The 22,929-nt window shown below is 38.1% G+C and overlaps 1 protein-coding gene across 5 annotated transcripts in view; it reads left to right on the top strand.

The window, feature by feature from the left end:
* The window catches only part of MRE11 (MRE11 homolog, double strand break repair nuclease), a 74,727-nt gene that overhangs the window by 16,846 nt on the left and 34,952 nt on the right, over positions 1–22,929 (top strand). For all 5 annotated transcript variants that reach the window (XM_043482124.1, XM_043482121.1, XM_043482123.1 and 2 more), the window contains 9 exons: positions 129–216; positions 1,554–1,695; positions 5,324–5,438; positions 9,891–10,076; positions 10,769–10,940; positions 13,612–13,692; positions 17,454–17,580; positions 20,511–20,611; positions 21,938–22,111. In XM_043482124.1, the coding sequence (XP_043338059.1) occupies positions 129–216; positions 1,554–1,695; positions 5,324–5,438; positions 9,891–10,076; positions 10,769–10,940; positions 13,612–13,692; positions 17,454–17,580; positions 20,511–20,611; positions 21,938–22,111 (1,186 nt within the window). The remainder of the gene's footprint in view (positions 1–128; positions 217–1,553; positions 1,696–5,323; positions 5,439–9,890; positions 10,077–10,768; positions 10,941–13,611; positions 13,693–17,453; positions 17,581–20,510; positions 20,612–21,937; positions 22,112–22,929) is intronic.

The raw sequence follows: 22,929 nt of genomic DNA, 5'->3' as shown, positions 1-22,929 counted from the left end.
AAACTAGTAGTCATCTGCCAACTTAGATCATCCAGTTTGCCTGTAACTGTATTAAGTTTTTGGAGGAGGAAAATAGAGGAAAGAGCTTTTGTCTCTTACAGAAACTTTTTCTTTCTTTCTTTTTTAAGGTTTCCATGGGTGAACTACCAAGATGGCAATCTCAACATTTCAATTCCAGTGTTTAGTATTCATGGCAATCATGATGATCCCACAGGGGTAATTATTGTGTTCTTAAAGTTTGTTGAAATTTTAGAAATTTTCTGTTTAATTTCCCTACGGAAAACATTTTTCCACTTCTTCCCAGCAACTTTTAGTCAGATTGACTCAGAGATTCAAATTGACTTTTTGACATTCATATAGGCTTTTATACTGCTTTTTAGATACTTAAAAAAATCTGAGATAATAATTGATGTGTGAGATATGCTTTTATTTCTTGAGTGCCAAAGTTAGCAATAAGTAACAGAAGGAATAACATTTAGGAATAAATAAATGTTTGGAATAACCTAACATTTGTATAATGCTTTACAGATTACCTGGTGCTTTTATCTCAAAAATCTCACTGTAGGAAATAATTGTTTCATGAACAGTTTTAAATTTAAATTAGAGCATCTTACTTTGTTTGATAAGAAAGTACAGACCATCTTCAGCTTATGATGGTTTGACCTACGATTTTTCAACTTTACAGTGGTGCGAAACTGACATGCATTCAGTTGAAACTGAATTATGAGTTTTGATCTTTTTTTGAGCTAATGATTTGTGGGAAGATAACTCTCTTGTGATGCTGAGTAAAGACAGTGAGGCCCAGCTCCCAATCAGACACCCCAGCCCAAGGGTAAAAGTTGCCACACTTAGAACCATTCTGTATGTGTATGTACCATATAGCCATTCTGTTCTTCACGTACACTAGATTATCCAGTAAACAATACATGATACTCAGTACTTTATTGTAAAATATTTATACTTTTCCCAATTCATGTAAGTGTTGGCTCATGTGAGGCTCACGTGAGTGTTCTGAGCATGTTTAAAGTAGGCTAGGTTAAGCTGTGATTTTCAGTAGATGAGGTACTTTAACTGCATTTTGACTTACAGTATTTTCAATTTACTATGGATTTATTGGTACCTAAATCCACTGTAAATCGAGGAAGATATCAAATAATAGGGATCCTAAAATAATCTCAAAATATAATTTTATTTTTTCTGGTCATTAATGTATTATAAATCACTATTTAGCTAGTCTTTTTTTCCTCACCTCTTGAGAGGTCTGCTTAATATGACAAATAACTGATTCTGTGGCTGGTTTTATTTTTCAGTGGACAAGACATGATAAGTTTTGATGAAACGTTAACTTTGCATTTAGCCTGTGATTCTACTCACAGTGATAGAAAAAAGGATAGCACATACTTTACTATTGTAATCTTGTTTTGACAAGGTACTATCTTCATCTAGGTTTTTATAACTGCTATATAGAATATACTTTTAATAAGTAATAACATGATATGCAGATTATTTATTTTTAGATATACATTAATATTCTTTGACAATATTTTTCATAGGCAGATGCACTCTGCGCCCTGGATATCTTAAGTTGTGCTGGATTTGTCAATCACTTTGGACGTTCAATGTCTGTGGAGAAGATAGACATTAGTCCAGTTTTGCTTCAAAAAGGAAGCACAAAAATTGCTCTATATGGCTTAGGTAAGATGGCTTTATATTACTATTTATGTTGGTAAATGTTTAACTGTTTAAGCAACTAGGAAATCAAATTCTGAAGTTCACTTTGTTGCTGTTTGGAAGGAAGTGAGGCAAATCTAATTATTACTTATGGGTGACTTTAAAAAATGTTACAAGGTTTTAGTGGACATTTTTCATTATTTTATAAGCACCAATATGGTAAAGAATCTGCCTGCAATGCAGGAGACCCAGGTTCGATCCCTGGGTCGGGAAGATCCCCTGGAGAAGGGAATGGCTACCCACTCCAGTATTCTTGCCTGGAGAATTCCATGGACAGAGGAGCCAGGCAGGCTACAGTCCATTGGGTTTTAAAGAGTCAGACATGATGGACCGACTGATACTTTATTTCATTTCATTTCAATAATCCTTGGGATTTGTTTTTAATAGCAGTTTGATGAAAAAATATTTTTCCCTTAGTATCTATTGTTTATTTTTTCTTTCTTTTTTTTCTTTTAGAGTCAGACAAGAATCGTGAACATCAGAATTGTAGAGTAATTTAGAAAAACTGGATTTTGATATTTTGGAAGTCTTTGAAAGGTTTAAAGTTTCACTGTCCAATACAGTAATCATGTGGATATCAGGCACTAGAAAAGTGGCTAGTCTAAATTGAGTCATGTTATAAGTATAAAATACATATTAGATTTCAAAGACTTAGACAAAAATGTAAAATACCTTACTCAGATATTGGGTTAAATAAAATATATTAAAATTAATGTTACCAATTTCTTTTACTTATTTTAATGTGGCTACTAGAAAATTAAAAATTACTTATTTGGCATGTTTTGGTGGCTCACATGATATTTTTATTAGTGCTAGTTTAGAACTGTCATCTACAGTGCTCAGAAAATTTGCTTTATCAACTTCTGTAATTTATTTAGTTTCCAGTAGGTAAAAACTTGTTTGCTAGGCTTTATTACATGTGAATGGAAGACTATTTTTATGTTTGCTGTTCTTCAGTCACTAAGTCGTGTCTGACTCTTGTGACCCCATTGAGTTCGTCCTTCACTATCTCCTGGAGTTTGCTCAGATTCATGTCCATTGAGTAGGTGATGTTATCTAGCCATCTATCCTCTGCTGCTCCTTTTGCCTTCAATGTTTCCCAGCATCAGGGTCTTTTCCAATGAGTTGGCTCTTCTCATCAGGTGGCCACAGTGTTGGAGTTTCAGCTTCAGCAGCAGTCCTTCCAATGGATATTCAGGGTTGATTTCCTTCAGGATTGACTGGTTTGATCTCCTTGCAGTCGAAGGGACTCTTCAAGAGTCTTCTCCAACACCACAGTTTGAAAGCATCAGTTCTTTTGCACTCAGCCTTCTTTATGGTCCAGCTCTTACATCCATACATGACTACTGGGAAAACCATTTTCAGCATGCGTTCAGAGTGTATTTTTTGTGTCTTCATTTGGTTAAGTTCAGTTTGATATTTGTTATATGAATACAATAGTTTTATTGTTTTTGATGTGTATCATTTAGTCTCTAAATCGTGACTGACTCTTTGCGACTCCATGGACTGTAGCCCACCAGGCTCTTGTATCCATGGAATTCTCCAGGCAAGAACACTGGAGTGGGTTGCGATTTCCTAAGGTATTATAAAAATTATACTTCATGTTAAACCAGTTTTAAATTACCCCAAGGGAAATTGAGAAAAAACTCACTCTGTAACTAACCTCAACATAGTTTTCATTATTTTTTGAGTGATTTTAGTATAATAGAAACCTTAGTACTCATTTCTCCTTGTATATGTTTTTAAAGAATAATTAGGATGGATGGTTTATTTAAATACTTGCTGTAGGAAGTGTAGAGTCTTTGCCCAAGTTACATAATTTTGCCAACAAATAGAAAATCATCATGGCAATCTCTATTTTAGAGATACAGAAGATGAAATCAAAATATTATGTCTGATTTTTGCAAGTGATAGAGCAGGAAGTAAAATACACTTAAAAAAAACTACTGATACTTCAATCACTGTAATGTTAGGGATCATATCTGAAGAAAATGATTGATCCTCACACTTTCAAACCAAGGACAGACCCCATTATGCCTTAGTCACTGCCAGAAGCAAACTGCTTCCGTCATCCCTTTTTTCCCCAAGCTCTCATCTCCTCCTGTTCTATTTTCCTTAGCTGGACTCAATCTCTACCCTCCAGCAGCTACTCTCACCCCAGCTCTGTATACGCTGCTGCTGCTAAGTCGCTTCAGTCATGTCCGACTCTGTGCGACCCCGTAGACGGCAGCCCACCAGGCTCCTTCCATAGGACTCTCCAGGCAAGAACGCTGGAGTGGGTTGCCATATGCTAGAACCCTTTTTAGTTAGCACACTCCTCATATCCTCAGTCCCTGAAGGCTGCCCGTGCTCTGCCACTCTCAGTGACACTGGCCCATGAGGTTCCTGTGTCCTGTGCAGTTTTCTCCTGGCCTCTCACAGGCTTAGGGTGGAAGGGCTGGAGGGCAAGTCCCTGCTCTCCTTGCTTCTCGCTGCCACCCTCTGTCCTTCCTTTTCAGACACCCTTGACGCTGACTGCCAACCGGTAAACTACCCTTTCCATTACCTCAATTTTCTTACCTGCTTACCTTCCAATTTCGTCAGGGTTCTCAGTGCTTCTGCAGCTAAGGAGATCAACCTTCTAATGCCCTGTATTTTCATATCTTGCCTTTTTTGTCCCAGTCATACATTCCACCATCATTTCATTGGCAGCACTGAGAGTTCTCTCTAGAAGCTAGACCTCTTCTAGCTCTTATACTTCGGCAGCATTGGCTTTTCTTCCCTAATCACTCCATGAAGTAGTAACCTTGTCCTCCCACTGATAATTGCCTTCTTAGCATCCTGACTTTTTTTCCTTTTATAGTATTTAAAATTACAATTTGCATGTTTATTTTCATTGACCTCTACTAGACTAAGATGATCCTTGGGGAATTAGGAAGAGTTATTTAAAAGTCATTAAATTATTTAAAAGCACCCTGTTTTTATTTAAAAGCATAATATACATAAAACTTATTTTTAACTACATTTTAAAATCTCACCCCTTTTAATGTTATTTCTGTGGATTTTACAATGTATATGTTAGATCAAAGGTACACATAGAAAAAATAGAGTAGGAAACAATATTATTAAAAATTTTAATAAGACTATGAGCATAGAAAACATTTTTATTCTCCATTTTCTAGGTTTTGAAGGTATGTATGCTTGACATGGAAAACATTCTTTGAATGCAATTAACTGCTCAGCAGGTTTCCCTGGTGGCTCAGCAGTGAAGACTTACCCCCTGCCAATGCTGGACACTTGTAGGAGTCTCGGGTTCAATCCCTGGGTCGGGAAGACCCCCTGGAGGAGGAAATGGCAACCCACTCCAGTGCTTGCCTGGGAAATCTCACGGACAGAGGAGCCTGACGAGCTACAATCCATGGGGTCAGAAAGAGTCTGACATGACTGAGCGACTAAACAACTGCTTAGCAGCTGTCAGGCATGAACTTGAAACATTTTCATTTGTGAATAATGATATCAGGTTTCAAATATCTCTCTGATAGGAAAACAAGATACTCAGAGAAGCACATAATTTAGAAGCAAAACTTTTTAAATAATGTAATGTCTATTTCAGGATCCATTCCAGATGAAAGGCTCTATCGAATGTTTGTCAACAAAAAAGTAACAATGTTGAGACCGAAAGAAGATGAGAACTCTTGGTTTAACTTATTTGTGATTCATCAGAACAGGTAAAAGTTCTGTCTCTGAAAATTCTTGAGTCAAATATTGAGGTTCCCCAAATCTCTGTTTCTAAGTTTACCTATATTTTAGTAAAGGGCTCCTTATTCTTTGAAAGCTGTCAGTGCAGGATCAGGCAAACTTAGATGTGCATTGTGTGACTGCATCTTGAAATCATTTTCAATATATATTTATACTTATTAATAATACAAATGAGTATTTCTAGCATATGGGTAAGGTATACCAAAAACCATAAAATGAATGCTCCTAAATTCAGAAGGAAGTGGAACATGAGCAGTACATTATCCCATGCCCTTTTCTGACCCTATCTTTTTCCACATACTTTAGAGGGAAGCACTGTCTTCACTTTTTATTTAATCTGTCCGTAGCTTTCTTTATTGTTCAGTTACACACTTATTCATAATGAGTCATCTTTATTTGGTTTTGGTATAACTGGAACCATGCTTTATATTTTGCAGTTGGCTTATTTTTGTTCAACAGTATGTTACTTCAAAGTGAAAGTGTCAGTCACTAGTCGTGTCTGACTCTTATGACCCCATGGACTGAAGCCTGCCAGGCTCCTCTGTCCATGGGATTCTCCAGGCAAGAATACTGGAGCAGGTAGCCATTCCCTTCACCAGGGAATCTTCCCAACCCAGGGATCAAGCCCAGGTCCCCTGCATTGCAGATGGATTCTTTACCACTGAGCCACCAGGGAAGCCCTATGTTACTATGATTCATTTTGCTGCTTAACAGCACGACTCATTTTCACTGATGTATACATTTCAACTTTTTTACCTGTTGATGAGTGTTTTGTTAGTTCCAGATTTTTTAACAGTCTTTTTGTTAGGAACATTCTTTTTTTTTTCTTTTAGTATATGCTGTGCTGCTGAAGTGAGCACAGGAATATTCTTATATATTACTCCTGGTACATATATACAGGTATTTTTCTAGGATATTAAATATAGATAGATCAGCTTTTTTTTGTTGGTAGTTTTAAGAAATTTAATCTAGTGGCAGGGTGCAAGGTTGATTAAAAGGAAATAGAGATTTGAAGAAACAAGATTTATTATGTAATAATTATAGTAAAGTGTGAGATGGTAACAATGGTGGCAGTGAAATGATATATAAGGGACAAAGTTGAAAAGTTATTGAAAAAGAATCTGAAGGTATTTGGGGCTTGATTATATAATTTCTTCTTATTATTAAATAGTATTATTTATTGAAGAGATATTTATTGACTGTAGAATACTCTGGTACTTGTCCATCACCAGAACTCAGTGAAAGAAAGGTTTTAGGCTGCAGTGTTATGTTGCCTTATGTATATTCTTGATTAAACCCTGTGAGTTTCAAAGAAGGAAGAGGCCAGGGTTTTGATATGAGTGGTTTCCATGTAACAGACACAGAGTTTGCTCCTTCTCTTGCTGAGGGCTTCCCAGTTCTGCTACACTTTCTGCTTTCCCCAAGTAGGGATAAGTCAGAAGGAACGGTCATAAGCCATTCCATACCAGAATGAGAGGTGGAGTGGCAGCATTGTTAAGGGGAATGGGTAATATAATGTTGGTATGGCTGGTAGCTGTTAAGGGTGATGTTAATAATCTTGATCATTTGATTAAGGTGGTGCAGACCAGGTTTCTCCACTGGAAAGGTCACATCTTCTACTTTATAATAATAAATATTTTGGGAAAAATACATTGAGACTATGTGAATATCCTGTTTCCCCTTAGACTTTGGCCCACAGGCTTTAGCATCCACTGGTGCATCTTGTTTCCAGTAATTAATGCTGTGGTGTTGTTTGTAACTTTTTAAATTTCCCTTATTCTTTCTCTAATTATTGACTGAAAGTCTTCTGTTAGGAAAATTTGTCATTCTCATTTATTTACTTATTCATTCCATTCATTTATTTATGTTACTATAGACTCAAGATATTTATTTTATTCTTTGAGGTACAATTCAGTATTAGCAGTTTTTGTTGTTGCTTACTTTGTTTCAACTCTGACCATTGAGAACTTTTTTATATTGGCTTCTGTGCTCTTTCAGCAAGCCCTCTTCCTTTTTGTATTTTGAACTATGTCATTAACCTTCCAGTCCTACAAGATGCTTCAGGCTCCTCTTTTTTTTTTTTTTTTTTTTTTAAGTGGAGTGCAGTTTATTACACCGGCGGGCCCAAGGCAGAGTCTCCTCTTAGCCAAGGACCCAGGCTTCTATTGTATTTTTCTCCCAATCCAGGAATCAGCTACTTCTCCAAGGAGCCCTAATTGCTTTCATCACAGAGTGGTATTTAGAAACCCGAATATGGCCACTAAGTGTGCTTACTGCTACTGCAGGTCTCCTTAGCCCTCGTGACTAGAGTTAAAGGAATATATGTATATTTACTAATCCATGCATACATGTTTGTATGTATATATGTGTTTGAGCAAACTCCCGGAGACGGTGAAGGACAGGGAAGCCTGGCGTGCTGCAGTCCATGGGGTCGCAAAGAGTCAGACACGACTAAGCAACTGAACAACAAATGTTATGTGTTTAAAAAAAGAAAAAACCCTAGCACAAGTTCATACTGATTCGAATCCAGCCCTACAGGGTTCATTTTTGTCTTCTCCCTTATTTGAGACTTCTTTCTCTAGTAGAAACCTGGATTGTATCATCTTTATGTTTACTTATTTTTTAAATCTTAATTCACAAATAAAGTAATTTCAAAATTGAGAAAATTTGCCAGCCAGGATTCAGTGTTTGTATATTATTTTAGTCCATAGCCTTACTATATCTAATAAAAAACACCACTTTCTAAAGTTACTTAGGTCAATTCCTTTCCCTCTGCCCCTTCATTGTGGTTATAATAGGGTTTTTTTGTAATGCTGTTAGGGTCATTTTTCACCTTCAGCATTCTTACATACTTAATATTTTCAGAGTAAGTATGTTTTCAGGGTCTTGTAAAAAAACAACAACCTGATTTTCTCATATTGAGCAAGAATTTTTGAGCCTTTTACATTTTACTTTATTTCCTATTTGTTCCTATATGTCAGTCAGTTTTCTTTTTCTTTCAGCGAAAGAAGGTAAGCCCTAAACAGATTTTGTCATGCAAAATATTTCCACAAGGTTGTTCTAATCAGCTTCGATGTCATAAGTTAGAGTCAACCCACCAGTGTAATTCTCCCTTTTCCAGTGCTCCAGGAAGGCACACATGCATCATGTTTATTTGAGTTATTCTGCATCTCTTCAGTCATTGTGATAGCATTATACATTTTTTACATAAAAGTGTTTTTTTACATAAACATTCCTAGATAGATGAGCTTCTTTGATTTCACTTCCTGCTCTTCCGTGCATTCATTCTGCTCAGCTACACTGGTCCCCTTGCTGCTCTTGAGCTCACTGGACACATTCCCATGTCAGCGCCTTTGCCATCAATTCCTCCCTCTGCCTAGGTCTCAGGCATTCCTGGTCCCTCATCTCCATCCTCTGCTACTTGTCTCCTGTCAGAGAGGCCTTTCTGGACCACCCTGTGTATGACAGCCTCCTTTTTACATGTAACTTCTCCCTTTATTTTTCTATATAGCACCTATCACTATCTGACAAAACTTTATATAAAAGACATAGATATATATATGTATATGTGTGTGTGTATGCATATACATGAACATGTTGTGTTATTGCTAGTTTCCCCCATTTGAGCAAGGACTTTGTTTGTTGCTATGTCTTCAGGATCTGGAAGAGACCTGGGAAACCTGACACATAATAGACTCTCAGTAAATGTTTGTTGAATGAATGAATGAATGTCGGCTTGCCTCAAGTGGATGCTGGTTGAAGTAGTTGAACACTTGTACTTAAATTCTCAGTGATACAAATCAGTGTTGTGGAAAATTTTTTTCTTGTCTTCCTCTCTTTGGGTTTTCAAATATCTTGTAATAATAGCAGCTAATCTAGGTATGAAATAAGGGTTTGGAAATCACATTCATACAATATTGTATTTAATATTGAAAACTCTTATCTCTTATATAAGGCTGATATTCTCATTATTTTAATCAGTAAAAGAAACATGTTAAAAGTGATGGGACATATTCAGAGATTTGATTTGATTTTTTAAAGTTTAGGTTAAATTCACTGTCATCTTCTGTTTTCTGTTTGGTGTACACTCAGACCAGTTTATAGGTTTTTACTCTTGCTAGAGCTCATGCTTTTCTGGCTTTCCCACAGGGAGAGTTATTCCTCTCTACCTTTTGTGACCTGCTTCTGTGTAGAATTGACTGCTTTCTCTTTTGAGGCTTTTACTTGTCTGTGTCCTGCAAGCTTGTAAACCCTTTGAGATTAGGAATTAGATACTATCTTTGTATCCCCAACCCCTTGAATACTTTTTGGCTTACAGAAGGAATGTAATAAATCTTTAGTGACTGGAGAAAGACTTATTATGAAGTTTTTTTTATATCTCCGGACATTTATGATACTTGTTTTTAAAAATCTTGGCATAGGAGTAAACACGGAAGTACCAACTTCATTCCAGAGCAGTTTTTGGATGACTTCATCGATCTTGTTATCTGGGGCCATGAACATGAGTGTAAAATAGCTCCAACCAAAAATGAACAACAGCTCTTCTATGTGTCACAGCCTGGAAGTTCAGTGGTCACTTCTCTTTCCCCAGGAGAAGCTGTAAAGAAGTGAGTAATGATTATATTTTCCAATTCAATTCTTAAAAATATTTGCTATAATAATATGATCATCTCATAGGCTAAAAGTACTGATGGTGCTGTTACTTATATGATAAAGTTATTTATAAAGACTGATCATTCCATATACTGTTACTATTTTCCCAGATTTTAAGCTGTTTTCAGCAGAAGACCCCAGTGGTATTAATGATTTTGCTGTTCATTAGGCCAATTCAAGGCTAACATTTTTTATTAATTAAATTTTAAGTTAGAATGCTATAGGTAAGTTGATGGATGAGTAGATTTTATTCTGGGGAAGAAGAATGTTTACATTTTTTCCTGTGATATAACATTAAGATCAAATTATTAAAAGTCTTCCCTGGTGGTCCAGTGGTTAAAAATCTGCTTTGCAATGCCCAAGACACAGGTTTGATCCCTGGTCAGGGAACTAAGATCCCACATGCCACGAAGCAGCTAAGCCCAGGTGCCACAACGACTAAGCGCTGCATGCCACAACTAGAAAGTCCACAGCCAGATACATAAATATTAAAAAAAAAATAAAAAGGTCAAATTACTAAACATTTTTTAAGGAGGGGAGGTTGTAAGGATTTTGTAGACATTAACAAATATTATAGTTTTGATGTGCACATCTTCCTGAGGAAATTTACAATGTGACTAGGCTTTCATTTCCCTCCTCATTTCAGACACATTGGTTTGCTGCGTATTAAAGGAAGGAAGATGAATATGCAGAAAATTCCTCTCCGCACAGTGAGGCAGTTTTTCATGGATGATGTTGTTCTGGCTGATCATCCAGACATTTTTAACCCAGATAATCCTAAAGTAACCCAAGTCATACAGAACTTCTGCTTGGAGAAGGTAATTCTTCTAGATAAAGGTCAATGATATCTATTTTTATTGAGAGGTAATTTACATTGAATTAAACATTTCAGTAGACTAGAGGGAAGACATTATATTTGCTATATTCTTATGAAACCTTTAGGGAACCACTGTTCAGTAAATGAGTTTAGGCATATCGAAGTTTTTTTTTAAGTCTTTGAGATGGAAGAATGCTACATATAGAAGAAACTTTAAGCCACCCTCCCGGATTCTTTCCTCCTTCTCAGAGACTTATGTATAATTGCTTTTCACTTTTTATCCTAATTTGATAATTTGCTCATTTTATTAATGAAAGCAATAAGTTTGATTGGGGAATGGCAGGATACTATGGTAGATGGGGAGAACCTTAGCCTACTCATCTCCCTCACACATCCTTTCACCCTGAAATCTACCTCCAGATAAAATCTTGAAATGTGTCTGCTAGGGCTTCCCTGGTAGCTCAGCTGGTAAAGAATCCTCCTGCAATGCAGGAGATCCTGGTTCATTGCTGGGTCTGGAAGATCCCCTGGAAAAGGGATAGGCTACCCACTCCCGTATTCTTGGGTTTCCCTGGTGGCTCAGATGGTAAAGAGTCTGCTTTACAATGCAACAGACCTCGGTTTGATCCTTCGATCCCTGGGTTGGGAAGATCCCCTGTGGGAGGGGATGGCAACCCACTCCAGTATTCTTGCCTGGAGAATGCCATAGGCAGAGGAATCTGGTGGGCTTCAGTCCATGGGGTCACAATGAATCAGACACAATTGAGCAATTAAGCAAGCACAGGGACCATGTCACTTCAGTGTAAGTCCCATACCTCCTCCCATGCAGATCATCATCCCTAAACCTCTGCAGAATTTCTTGAGCCACTTTGAAGTTGGATGAATGCATTTGATAATATGGAGCTTGACATCTTAATACAGTAAGTCTCCTATGAATGAACCTTCAGGTTGCAAACTTCGAAAGATGCGGACGTGCGTTTGCTTGTCGCACCACTTAAATGAGTTCACGTTTCTGGTGTACGTTGTCACATGCATGCACCCTCTGCAAGTGGCTGTACGCTGGTGTACCTCACTGTACTCTGCTGTACAGAGGGCGTCCCTGGTGGCTCAGCAGTGAAGAGTCTGCCTGCAGTGCAGGAGACACGGGTTTGATCACTGGGTTGGGAAGGTCCCCTGGAGAAGGAAATGGCAAGCCACTCTAGTATTCTTGCCCCGAGACTCCCAGGCAAGAGGAGCATGGTGGGCTATAGTCCATGGGGTCACAAGAGTCCCACACGACTTAGCAACTAAACCACCACAACCACTGTATAGAGTACGGTAGTACAGTATCTTTATTTCAAGCTAAGAATGTCTGGAAGGAAGCGTAAAAGCAGCAGTGATGTGGCTGGTACTGTTGTACTTTTTAAAGTACTACATTTAAGATTAAAAATGTTTTCTTTATTTTTTGTGTTTGTTTTTATGTATTATTTGTGTGAAAAGTATTATAAACCTATTTGTGCATGTGTGCCAAGTCACTTCAGTTGTGTCTGACTCTTTGCAACCCTTTGGACTGTAACCCACCAGGCTCCTCTGTCTATGGGATTCTCCAGGCAAGAATACTGGAGTGGGTTGCCATTCCTCCAGGGAATCTTCCTGACCCAGGGATCAAACTTGCATCTCTGTGTCTCCTACATTGGCAAATGAGTTCTTTACCACTAGCACCAGCTGGGAAACCTATTACAGTACAGGATTATGTAGCCGATTGTGTTAGTTGAGTACCTAGGATAACTGTTGGACTTACGAACAAGTTAGACTTACAGATTTGCTGTTGGAATGAAAGTCGTTCATGTGTAACATTAATTGTTAACATTTACTCAGTTCTTACTTTGTGTATGCTCTTCTGCTTTGCATTTTATTCTCATAAAAAGCATGATGATAATGATAATTGTCACTGCTATTCATTGCTTGTATATTCTGGACACTGTTGACAGCATTTTGCATTTAATCCTCTTAGCGATGCTATAGGACGGTAGAGTCTACCATCCACATTTTATAGAAAGAGGAGCTGAAGCTTAAAGTGAGGCAAACGTGATAATCACGAAACTGTGGAAACACCCACTGGAACTGAACCTTAAAGTAACTCACCCAATGTCACAGCTTTACTCGCAGCATGTAACTCAATACTGAAAGATTTAGGTTTGCTGGTTTCAAGATGACCAGATCCAGAAACTCAAATTAAGATAGCAGATCCTTCTGTCTCTGTTTCCATGTTTAGTCCTGTGCCACCCAGTCCTATGGTTTTTATCTTAAGCTTCACTATAAGGAAGGCTGTCATGCAGTGGCCCACAGACTTACATTGCCTTTACAGCTGAAAGAATCATTTTTTTTCCCAGTGGTTCCAGATAAACCCCGTAAACACTGTGTTTCCCTGGACTGAGGTCATGTACTTGTCCCTGAACCCGGTCTCTGAGGCGAGGGAGATGGAGCATGAGTGAGTGGATTGTCCCGGCCTACTCAGGGAGCGCAGGGTCTCTCAGCCTTGGCACAGATGACAGTTTAGACTGGGAAATGCTTTGCTGTGGGAGCTTGTTCTGTGCACAGTGGGATTTTTACAAGTCCTCTCTGACCTCTACCACTAGATGCCAGCCAGAAGTACCTCTTCTCCCTAGTCATGACAATATCTTTATTTTGAGGTTGAAGAAATGCTTGAAAATGCAGAACGGGAACGTCTGGGAAATTCTCGACAGCCAGAGAAACCTCTTATACGACTGCGAGTAAGTCCTATTTAGATGAATTCAGCTTTATTGATTTTCAAAGGAGAGTTTTGTACAGTTTATATGAATTTTTTTTTTGTAAAGTAGCAAAGAGAGTACATACAGTAAGAAGAGCTATCATCATTGGTGAAGAAAATAATAAAGCAGCCAGTATTTGATTTAATCGTAGTTTCATTCCTTTCTGTAAACTTTTTATTTTATATTGGGGTATAGCTGATTAAGAATGTTGCGACAGTTTCAAGTGAACAGTGAAGGGACTCAGCCTTACATATATGTGTTCTCTCCCAAAACCCCTCCCGTCCAGGCTGCCAGATAACATTGGTAAAGTTCCATGTGCTATATACACAGTATGTCCTTGTTGGCTATCCATTTTTGGTTCATTCTGATAGGTTTGATGTTTTTGTTTTCTTGCTTCCCTCATTTCTAAATAGTCTTGTGTTGATTAGGTTGGCCGAGCTCTCTGACTTCATCGCTTGCTGCTCCCCGCTCTCCCCTCATTCTAGGCACTTGGACTTCTTGCAGTGCCTCGGATGTATCAGATCTGCTCACTTCCTCCAGGTCTGCTCACGTCACCCAGTAGTCACTTCAGTGGACCCCAGCCTGACTAAGATTGTAACCCCCAGTCCCTCTATCCAGCACTACTGGTTTCAGTTACCCTTCTCTATGTCTTCTTTTTTTTTCCCCACAACACATTCGCCTGAACTATGACATCCAATTTATTTGTTTTTTTATTTTGGTTATTATTTGTCCTCAGCTACCAAACTATCTGCTCTACAGAAGCATGGAACTTTGTGAGTCTTGTTAGCTGTGTAGCCAAAGATCCCAGAACAGTCCCTGGCAATTGCATGTACTTGATAAATATGTAGCAAGAAGTGACATTTCAGAGCTAGAAAATTCTAAGAAATCGAAGTGTTTCCTGTGCCTCTAAACCTGCTTATCTTTTGCATCATGATATTCACAAATAACAGACTTCTTTTTTTTTTTCACCCCTGTGCCTTTCTCTTCTAGCTCCTGCCTCTTCTGATTTTTCTTCCCCCCAAAATAATACATTGTCTATATTGCTCATGTAACAGTCTCTTCCTCAGTCCACTATAATCAAGGCTGTGACACCATCATCTCAGGTGGAGAAGGCAACCTTCAGTTGTCAAATCCAGTAAATTTTTTTCATCTTACTGAGTCACTCTTCGGCATTCTCTTCTACAAGTTTTATTTGTCCCTTCCTATATTTTAGTTAGTTCTGTGTCCAGTCTAGGCATATGATCACCTATAGAATAATGGCTCCCAAATTTTGACCTACTCCTGAGACCTCCTTATTGGAGTCCAAGAGTCCTTCTAAAGCCTTGTGCCCAAGGGATATGGCCCTCAAACTGCACCAGCACTGGCATCACCTGGGAAATTCTTAAAAATACAGAATCTCAGGCTCCATGTTAAACCCACTGAATTGCATTTTAACAGGATCCCCCAAAGATTTATATGCACGTGAAAATTTGAGAAGCCTTGGGCGGTACAGGATGAAGGTAAAGAGGACAGTCTAGAGTCAGACTGTCTGGTTTGATTCTGGCTCTGTCACTAGCTATATGACCTTGAGCCACTGGGTCTTTTGTCCCTGGGTGTGTCTTCCTAGATCTGAGTGAATTCTCTCCATCTCGTTGTCATTGCTGTAGCTGAGCCCAGATGCTCTCTTAGCTGGCCTGCAACTGCAGCTTCCTACCTGCCTCTGCTCCAGTTTCCTCCTGGCCCCACCTCTAGCCTCTCCAGACTAATGCCAACGCTGTCTTTCTAAAATATGATCTTGCATGCTTTTCCTGCCGAAAACGATGTAATGACATCCCAACTCTAACAGGAACGAGTCTAAACTCTCCCGTGGCATTCCAGACTTGACATGATCTGTTCTAAACCCACCTCGTTGCTTCTACCTCATTTCCTATCAGCACCTCCTAGACTCCAGTTTCTGACTGAAAGTTGCTGTGTCCTAGGCCTAGTGGAGTTTATTTCACTCTTTTGCATGTTTGCTCATGCTGATCCTGCTGCATGGGATGTACTTCTCTTCTTCTTCTGAAATAGTCCCCTTTAATACTCAAGCTTCCCTCTTCAATAGAAACCTTTCTTGACATCCCTTCAGAATCACTACTTCTTCCTTTGTGTCCTCAATCTCCTCTGTACATACTTCTTACAGCACTATTCAGGTTCTGCTTGCAGCTACTTCATTACATAGTTTGTCTTCCTAGCCAGCTTCTTAGTTTCTTTCCAACCAGGATGCTGTTTTATTTATACCTGGCCCTTGGCAGAGTACTTAGACGTTGTGGACACTTCAGTAAAGTTTGCTTAGTCAATAATTTTGTAATTATTAGAAGCAGAAAATTACAAATAAAACTAGACTGGAGTTCAGTTGTTAAAAACGTGTTTTGGGGAGACCCCCTAGCTTGAGCATTTGGCATTTTCTGGTTTAGAACACGGAGCTGTAGAGATGGTTTGTCTGGGTAATAGAAACATAGCTGCTTTAAGGGAACCACACAGATCTCTTTATCAGGGCAGAAGCACCATGTTTCTCATCTATGTCTGCCTGATACTATTAAAACCAATCAGACTTAAATTGGAAATTGACGTTCCTTTTCCCAAGCACATTACTAACTCATTAATGATAAAAAGAAGAAATATCTTCCTGTAGGTAGTATTCCAAAATGTATTGCCTGGATGACCTTCACTGATTCACTAATTCAGTGAACAGATGTTCATTGAGTCATTGAGTGCCTTCTTTTCTGCATGTGAGAGTGGGGGGTGGACAGTGATGATAAAATAGACAAGGCTTACAGGAGATGAAGGTGTGAGAAGAGATACTATAAACAAATAGCAAATATGTGAACAGAATCTTAGCTAGTGCTAAGTGTGACAGAGAGTGTAATTGGGTGGAGGTCAGGAGTAGTCTGGAAAGATTGATGATGTGGTACAATGCTGGTTCCCAGAGCATCCTTTGAGAACAGCTGGTTTAGGAAAATGATTATGTCTGTTAGGAAGAGATGCAGTGTTTTCTTTGTAAGGGGCTTGATGCCATAAGAGATGTCTTTAGGAAAAGCCTGCCTTGAGAACCATTGTTAGTTATAAATAGAAATCGTGAGCCCTCTTCTACCTGCAGTTTCGTATCTGCAGATATGGAGGGCTGATTGAACCGTGCCATTTTATACAAGGGACTTCAGCATCTGCAGGCTTTGTTGTTCCCAGCCAGGGGTCTTGGAATCAATCCCCCTGAAATACCAAGAGATGACTGTCCCGTGTTTTGAAGGTGATCATTTTTCAAAGCTCATAGACTTGCTTCTTTTCCTCCATGGATTTTCCCAGTGTTTATTTTTGTCTGATGTGAAAGCTTAACCTTACATGATAAACCAATTAATAAATGCATCTAGTGCCAGCATTCTATTTGGATATCTGTTTTAAAAGTTTAAGAAAACTTGTTTAGAAATTTCATGTCCTTTTCAGATGATATTCCTAGTTACTAGACTGTTAGTTTTTAGCATGGGGAAATACAGTGATTCTGACATTGTGGGAATTCTTGCTGTACCTTGATTCCATCAAACAATGTTTTGCAGAAGCATAAACCTTTGAAGCTTTATTTTTTCATAGAATAAATGGTGTAACATCATCATGATCTTTAAAATGAATTGTAGAACATTAACATACAGTACTAAGTTAAAAGTCTTACCCATAAATACTGAAATTGGTGCTCTGTTGTTTGCTAGCCTTTGTAACTTGTTCTGTATTTCCAGGTGGACTATAGTGGAGGCTTTGAACCATTCAGTGTTCTTCGCTTTAGCCAGAAATTTGTGGATCGGGTAGCTAACCCAAAAGATGTTATCCATTTTTTCAGGCACAGAGAACAAAAGGAAAACACGGGTAAGCTGGTTATCTTTTTTTTTTTTTTAAGACATTTTTAGCAGCTTTTTAAAGGTATATTTTTGGCTATGCAGGGCCTTTGTTTTTTTGCAATTTTTCCCTCTGGTTTTGGCGAGCGGGGACGACTCTGTAGCTGGGGTGTGGGAACTTCTCATTGCTGTGGCTTTTCTGTTGTGGATCTTGGGGCCCTAGGGCACTTGCATTTCAGTAGTTTTGGCAGGTGTGCTCAGTAGTTGCAGTTCCTGGGCTCCAGAACACAGGCTCAATAGTTGTGGTGCACGAGCTTAGTTACTCTAAGGCATGTGGGATCTTCCCGGATCAGAGATCAAACCCATGTCTTCTGCATTGGTGGGCAGGTTCTTTACCACTGAGCCAGCTGTGGTCAATTTGATCCCAGGGTCAGGAAGATTCCCTGGAGAAGGAAACGGTAACCCACTACAGTATTCTTGCCTGGAAAATTCCATGGACAGAGGAGCCTGGCAGAGGAGTCCATGGTCTCAGAAAGTCAGACACAACTTAGTGACTAAACACACACGTATGCAGGCAAAAACTAGGTAGCAATCATTTGTAAACCTGTGGCTGTCAGTAAAGAAATGATGGCTTTCATAGTTTTTTTTTTAAATATGTTGTTGATTAACAACACATACTTTGTAGACTTAGTGTTTAAATATCTATTATTACAATATATTCTTAATGTTTAGAAAATATACTCTAAAATTTTATAGCTAAATATTTCAGCTTCACAGAGTATGTGATTTAAGATTCCAGTCTTAAGAGATGTTCCAGAATATTAAAAAGATATATACTTAAGGGCTAATTAACTTTTGTGAAAACTAATTGCCTTTATTTTAGCATTTATCACAAACAGGTCACCTGACTGAAATAGTGCTTCTTCCTAAGAAATATTGGTCATTTTTAAATACAGTGGCTCTTCTCCTTAAAACTATTCAGTCTGAATTTTAATAGAAAAATATGTCCCTTGTTTACATATACACCACATTGGTTTTTATTAACCCTGATTTAATGAGCTTCTATTTTCACAGTTAAATTGTGATCAAAATGGTGTGTACTGTTAATTCAGCCTGAAGTAGTCTTTTGGATATTTAAATGGAGCTCATAGAATACTGTTTTAGGGGAAAACAATCCGTATCAGAGAATGGTTTTTATGCTATTAATTTTAGCTAGTTATTGATGATGATTTACTTTAATCATTCATCCTTATCAATTCCTTGGAGTTTCATTGGTATAGCATTTGTGAAAATATGGAGTTTAGAACTGGTTCCTTATTTTATTTGTGCTTTCATCCATAGTTTTGTTCTGCTTAAACATTAACTGCCGAATGAAAACAATGACCCTTTCGTATATTGTATTGAAAGCATGAAATTGTTTGTTGTTTTGGCCAGCTCTGCTACTTTAACTATGTGTGAAATCATGCAAATTGGTTAATCTTTGATGTTTAGTTTTCTTGTCATCAAAATTAGGATAATAACTGTACCTGCCTCATAGTACTGTTGTGAGGATTAGATGATATACTGTATGTAAGTGGTCTTAACATAGTGTCTGACATAGTGAAATGTAGAAATCATATTTATGAAGTAATACTAATTTTCCCATCTTGAAATTCAAAAAGGATTTCTGTTTACTCGTCCTCACTGCTTTGCAAGAGGCATGCTGAACTTTGTGCCTCTTTATCCATGTGCCTCCTTAGCCATGGCATAATCTTTTCTCTCTGCCTAAAGTATTTTTTCTTTTTTTTTGCTTAGTGAGTCTTACTCATTCTGCAAGTCTTGAGTCAAATGATAACAGCGTTTGCTATCTGTACATTATTTTCAGTCTTCTTGGGGAAGAAATAGTTCATTTCTTCTTGGTGTGTCATATTTTTTGTTCTCAGCTCTGTTGTAGCACTTACCATCTCATATTGTAATTGTTAGCTATTACAGGCTGTCTCCTATCATTTTATTAATGTATTTTCCACACCATGTCACACACCTGCTGGACAGTTAATATTCATTTTTTCTGACAGAAGTTATGAACAGAGCATATTACTAGACCCTATGCTTTTTGACTTCTTACCCAGTACTCTTTTTATTCTGTACGTACTGTTTTTTGAGACAAACATCCTGTGTAAGAATGCAGTAAATCTGCTTTACTACACATGCTTCCCATTTGTCTCTCAGAATATTAAACAGATATGTACTTACGGGCTCAGATTTAATGAATAATTTTTGCTGTTTGATCAAGGATATTCTTTAGTGAAACTGGCTGTTTGCTTTGTCTTGTTCTGAACTGTGAATACGAGGTGATGACTGTTAGTAGAGCTTAGAACCACTGCCTTCACTCATCCCAAGGCACTGGCAGTTTTACTCAGGGCTGCTTGTATATCATCAGTGTAAGTGGCAATACCATGGAAGAGGTAAATAATGTCTTCGTGTGATTATTGAGCCCCCTGAAGCAGTATGGGGGACTCCCAGAGATCTGTGGACCACCCTTGAGGATGGAGCCAAGAGACATGCTACTTGGAGATCAGGAAAAGAAGGAGAGACTTGTGGGAAAAGACTCTTGAAACTAGCAAAAATGTCTCAAAATTTACTATGTTGAGCAAGCTGACAGTTGATAAAGTTTGGCCATACCTCCTCCACTGACAGGAATGTGCAGTGAATTTGGGTACTTTAACATTAAGGTGTGTGTATGTGCATAGTAGTGTCTGTGGACTGGAGTCTGTCATGGATTACAGTCTGTCTGTGGGATTTTCCAGGCAAGAATAGGGAGTGGGTTGCCATTTCCTTCTCCAGGGGATCTTCCTGACCCGGGGATTGGACCCACGTCTCCTGCAGTGGCAGCTGGATTCCTTACCACTGAGCCACCAGGAAGGCCCCAACATTAAAATAGAAACTGTTATTTTTTTCTCCTCATGGATGTCTTTTTTCTAGGAGAAGAGATCAACTTTGGCAAGTTCATCTCAAAACCCTCAGAAGGAACAACACTAAGGGTTGAAGACCTTGTAAAACAGTATTTTCAAACTGCGGAGAAGGTAATTTCTTAATTACAGTTCTCCATTTGAATTAGTGGTGATCTTATAATAACAGATTTCAGTTTAGGATATGTATAATTGGCAGTTTAAACAAAATGAATCCTCACAATGTTTCCATGAAGTAAGTAGGATGATAATCAGTTACACTCATTTATAGTTATTATATATCAAGAAAAATAACTGCTTAGTTAATGTTAGTTATTAACACCGTGGTTATTGTGTATTATTGTTGCTGTTGTTATCCTCTTTCTTTTTACCTCTGCTACATAAGTTTGAATCTGGGATTTAATTTTCTTGCATCAGGATGTAATTTCAGAATTGCTTTATTATATAGCCACAGGACAATGACGCTACTCTTATTATCATGAGTATATGCCATTTTGAGATCCTCTGGTTATGCTCTCTTCCTGTTGCTGCCGAAATAAATTTAGTGGTTTAAAACAATGCAACTTTATTATTTTAACAATCTTGTAGGTCAGAAATTCACTCTTCTCCCTGGACTAAAATTGAGATATTAGCAGGCTTTGTTCCTTTTTGGAAGCTGTAGAGTAGAATTCATTTTCTCAACTTCTCCAGCTTCTGGCTGTTCCTAACTTATTTGGCTCAAGGCCCCTTCTTCCATCTTCAAAGCAAGCAACATTATCTGCCTTGCTGTTTTCCCCCAGATAGACCTCTCTGACTCCCTTCTGTGTCCCACTTCTGCTATGAAGGATGCTTGTGATTATACTGAGCCCACCCAGATAGTCCCTGCTCATCTCCGTTTTATATCCAGCTGATTAGCAATCTTAATTCCAGTTATAACCTTAATTCTCCTTTGCCATGTAACATATTCATGGGTCCCAGAGGTTAGGATGTGGACATCTTTAGGAGGGCCACTATTCTGCCCTGGAGAAGGAAATGGCAGCCCACTCCAGTATTCTTTCCTGGGAAATCCCATGGACAGAGGAGTCTGATGGGCTACAGTCCATGGGGTCACAGAGAGTTGGACACAACTGAGCGACTGAACAGCAAACAGTTCTGCCTGCTTGCTAGTCAGCCTGATCTCATCATCAGCTCCCATTTCTGCAGTCTGTGTCCCAGGCACTCAGGCCTCTCCGTTTTCATAGGTCCTGAACTCTTAGTCCCGTTTCTTGTTTATACTTTGCTGTTTTTGGCCTGTAATATTTCTAGTCTTAATTACTGTCCTTTGTTTTCTTTTGCTTTGCTTCATTTTTCCTCCAGTAACTAGATAACTTTTTTCTTTTTCCTTGATAAGATTATTCTGTAATTTTCCTTGCTCGTATAGAGTTGTTTTATAAAGAAAATACTATTTTCTGTCTCTTACAGAACGTACAGCTCTCACTTCTAACAGAACGGGGAATGGGTGAAGCAGTACAAGAATTTGTGGACAAGGAAGAAAAAGATGCCATAGAGGAATTAGTGAAATATCAGTTGGAAAAAACACAGCGATTTCTTAAGGAACGTCATATTGATGCCCTAGAAGATAAAATCGATGAAGAGGTGAATAATTTGGGGTGCAAAATCTAATATTTAGATAGTCTTTCCTTAAGAGTAGCTCTGCATTTCTTTCTGGTAAATCACTACTTCTCTGATTTGTTCAGTTTCCTCATCTATAAAATTGAGATCATAAAATGAGGATTAAATTATGAAATGTCTAATAAGTGTCTAGAACACAGTCTCAAAAGTGATTGATACCTAATGAATGTTAAGTGCTTTAAAATGAACCTCATAGGCTGAAAATGTCTACTTACTCCAATTTTTTAGTAAGTTTTAATTGAGATTTTGAATTTCACTTAGAAAATGCAGTTCCTGTAAGCATAAAAGCAGAGGAAAAGCTCTTTAGATTTGACTACATAAAAATTTTGAATGTTTGCATGTCAGATTGTCAAAAAAACAAAATTTTTTGACATGGTACTGACATGGAAAACATACTTGTATGTGGGCAGAATAAGAGGTTAATATTCTTAATATAATGTTAAAGGGCTCTTATGAATCTTAAGATTACTAAGCATTTCAATAAAATAATGAACAGAGGACCTGAATAGGTGGTTCACAAAAGAAATACAAATGGCTAATAAGCATATGAAAATGGTATTTAACCTGTGATAATCAAAGAAACTCAAATTTTTTATTTGTCAAAGTAGCAACAATTTGTTAAAGAGATTTAGCACCCTGCTGGTAGAGTATTGAGTTTGAACAGCTGCACTGTAAAGCATTTTGGCAGTGTTTGTCAAGAGATTTGCCCTTTAACTCAGCCCTAGGAAATTTTCTTAAGACAATAATGAGATAGAGATTTGAATGAGTAGTAGATTATCTCA

Source organism: Cervus canadensis, chromosome 11 (genome assembly GCF_019320065.1).
Source record: "Cervus canadensis isolate Bull #8, Minnesota chromosome 11, ASM1932006v1, whole genome shotgun sequence".
NCBI classification, from domain to species: Eukaryota; Metazoa; Chordata; class Mammalia; order Artiodactyla; family Cervidae; genus Cervus; species Cervus canadensis.
This window is presented reverse-complemented; position numbering and strand designations above follow the sequence as displayed.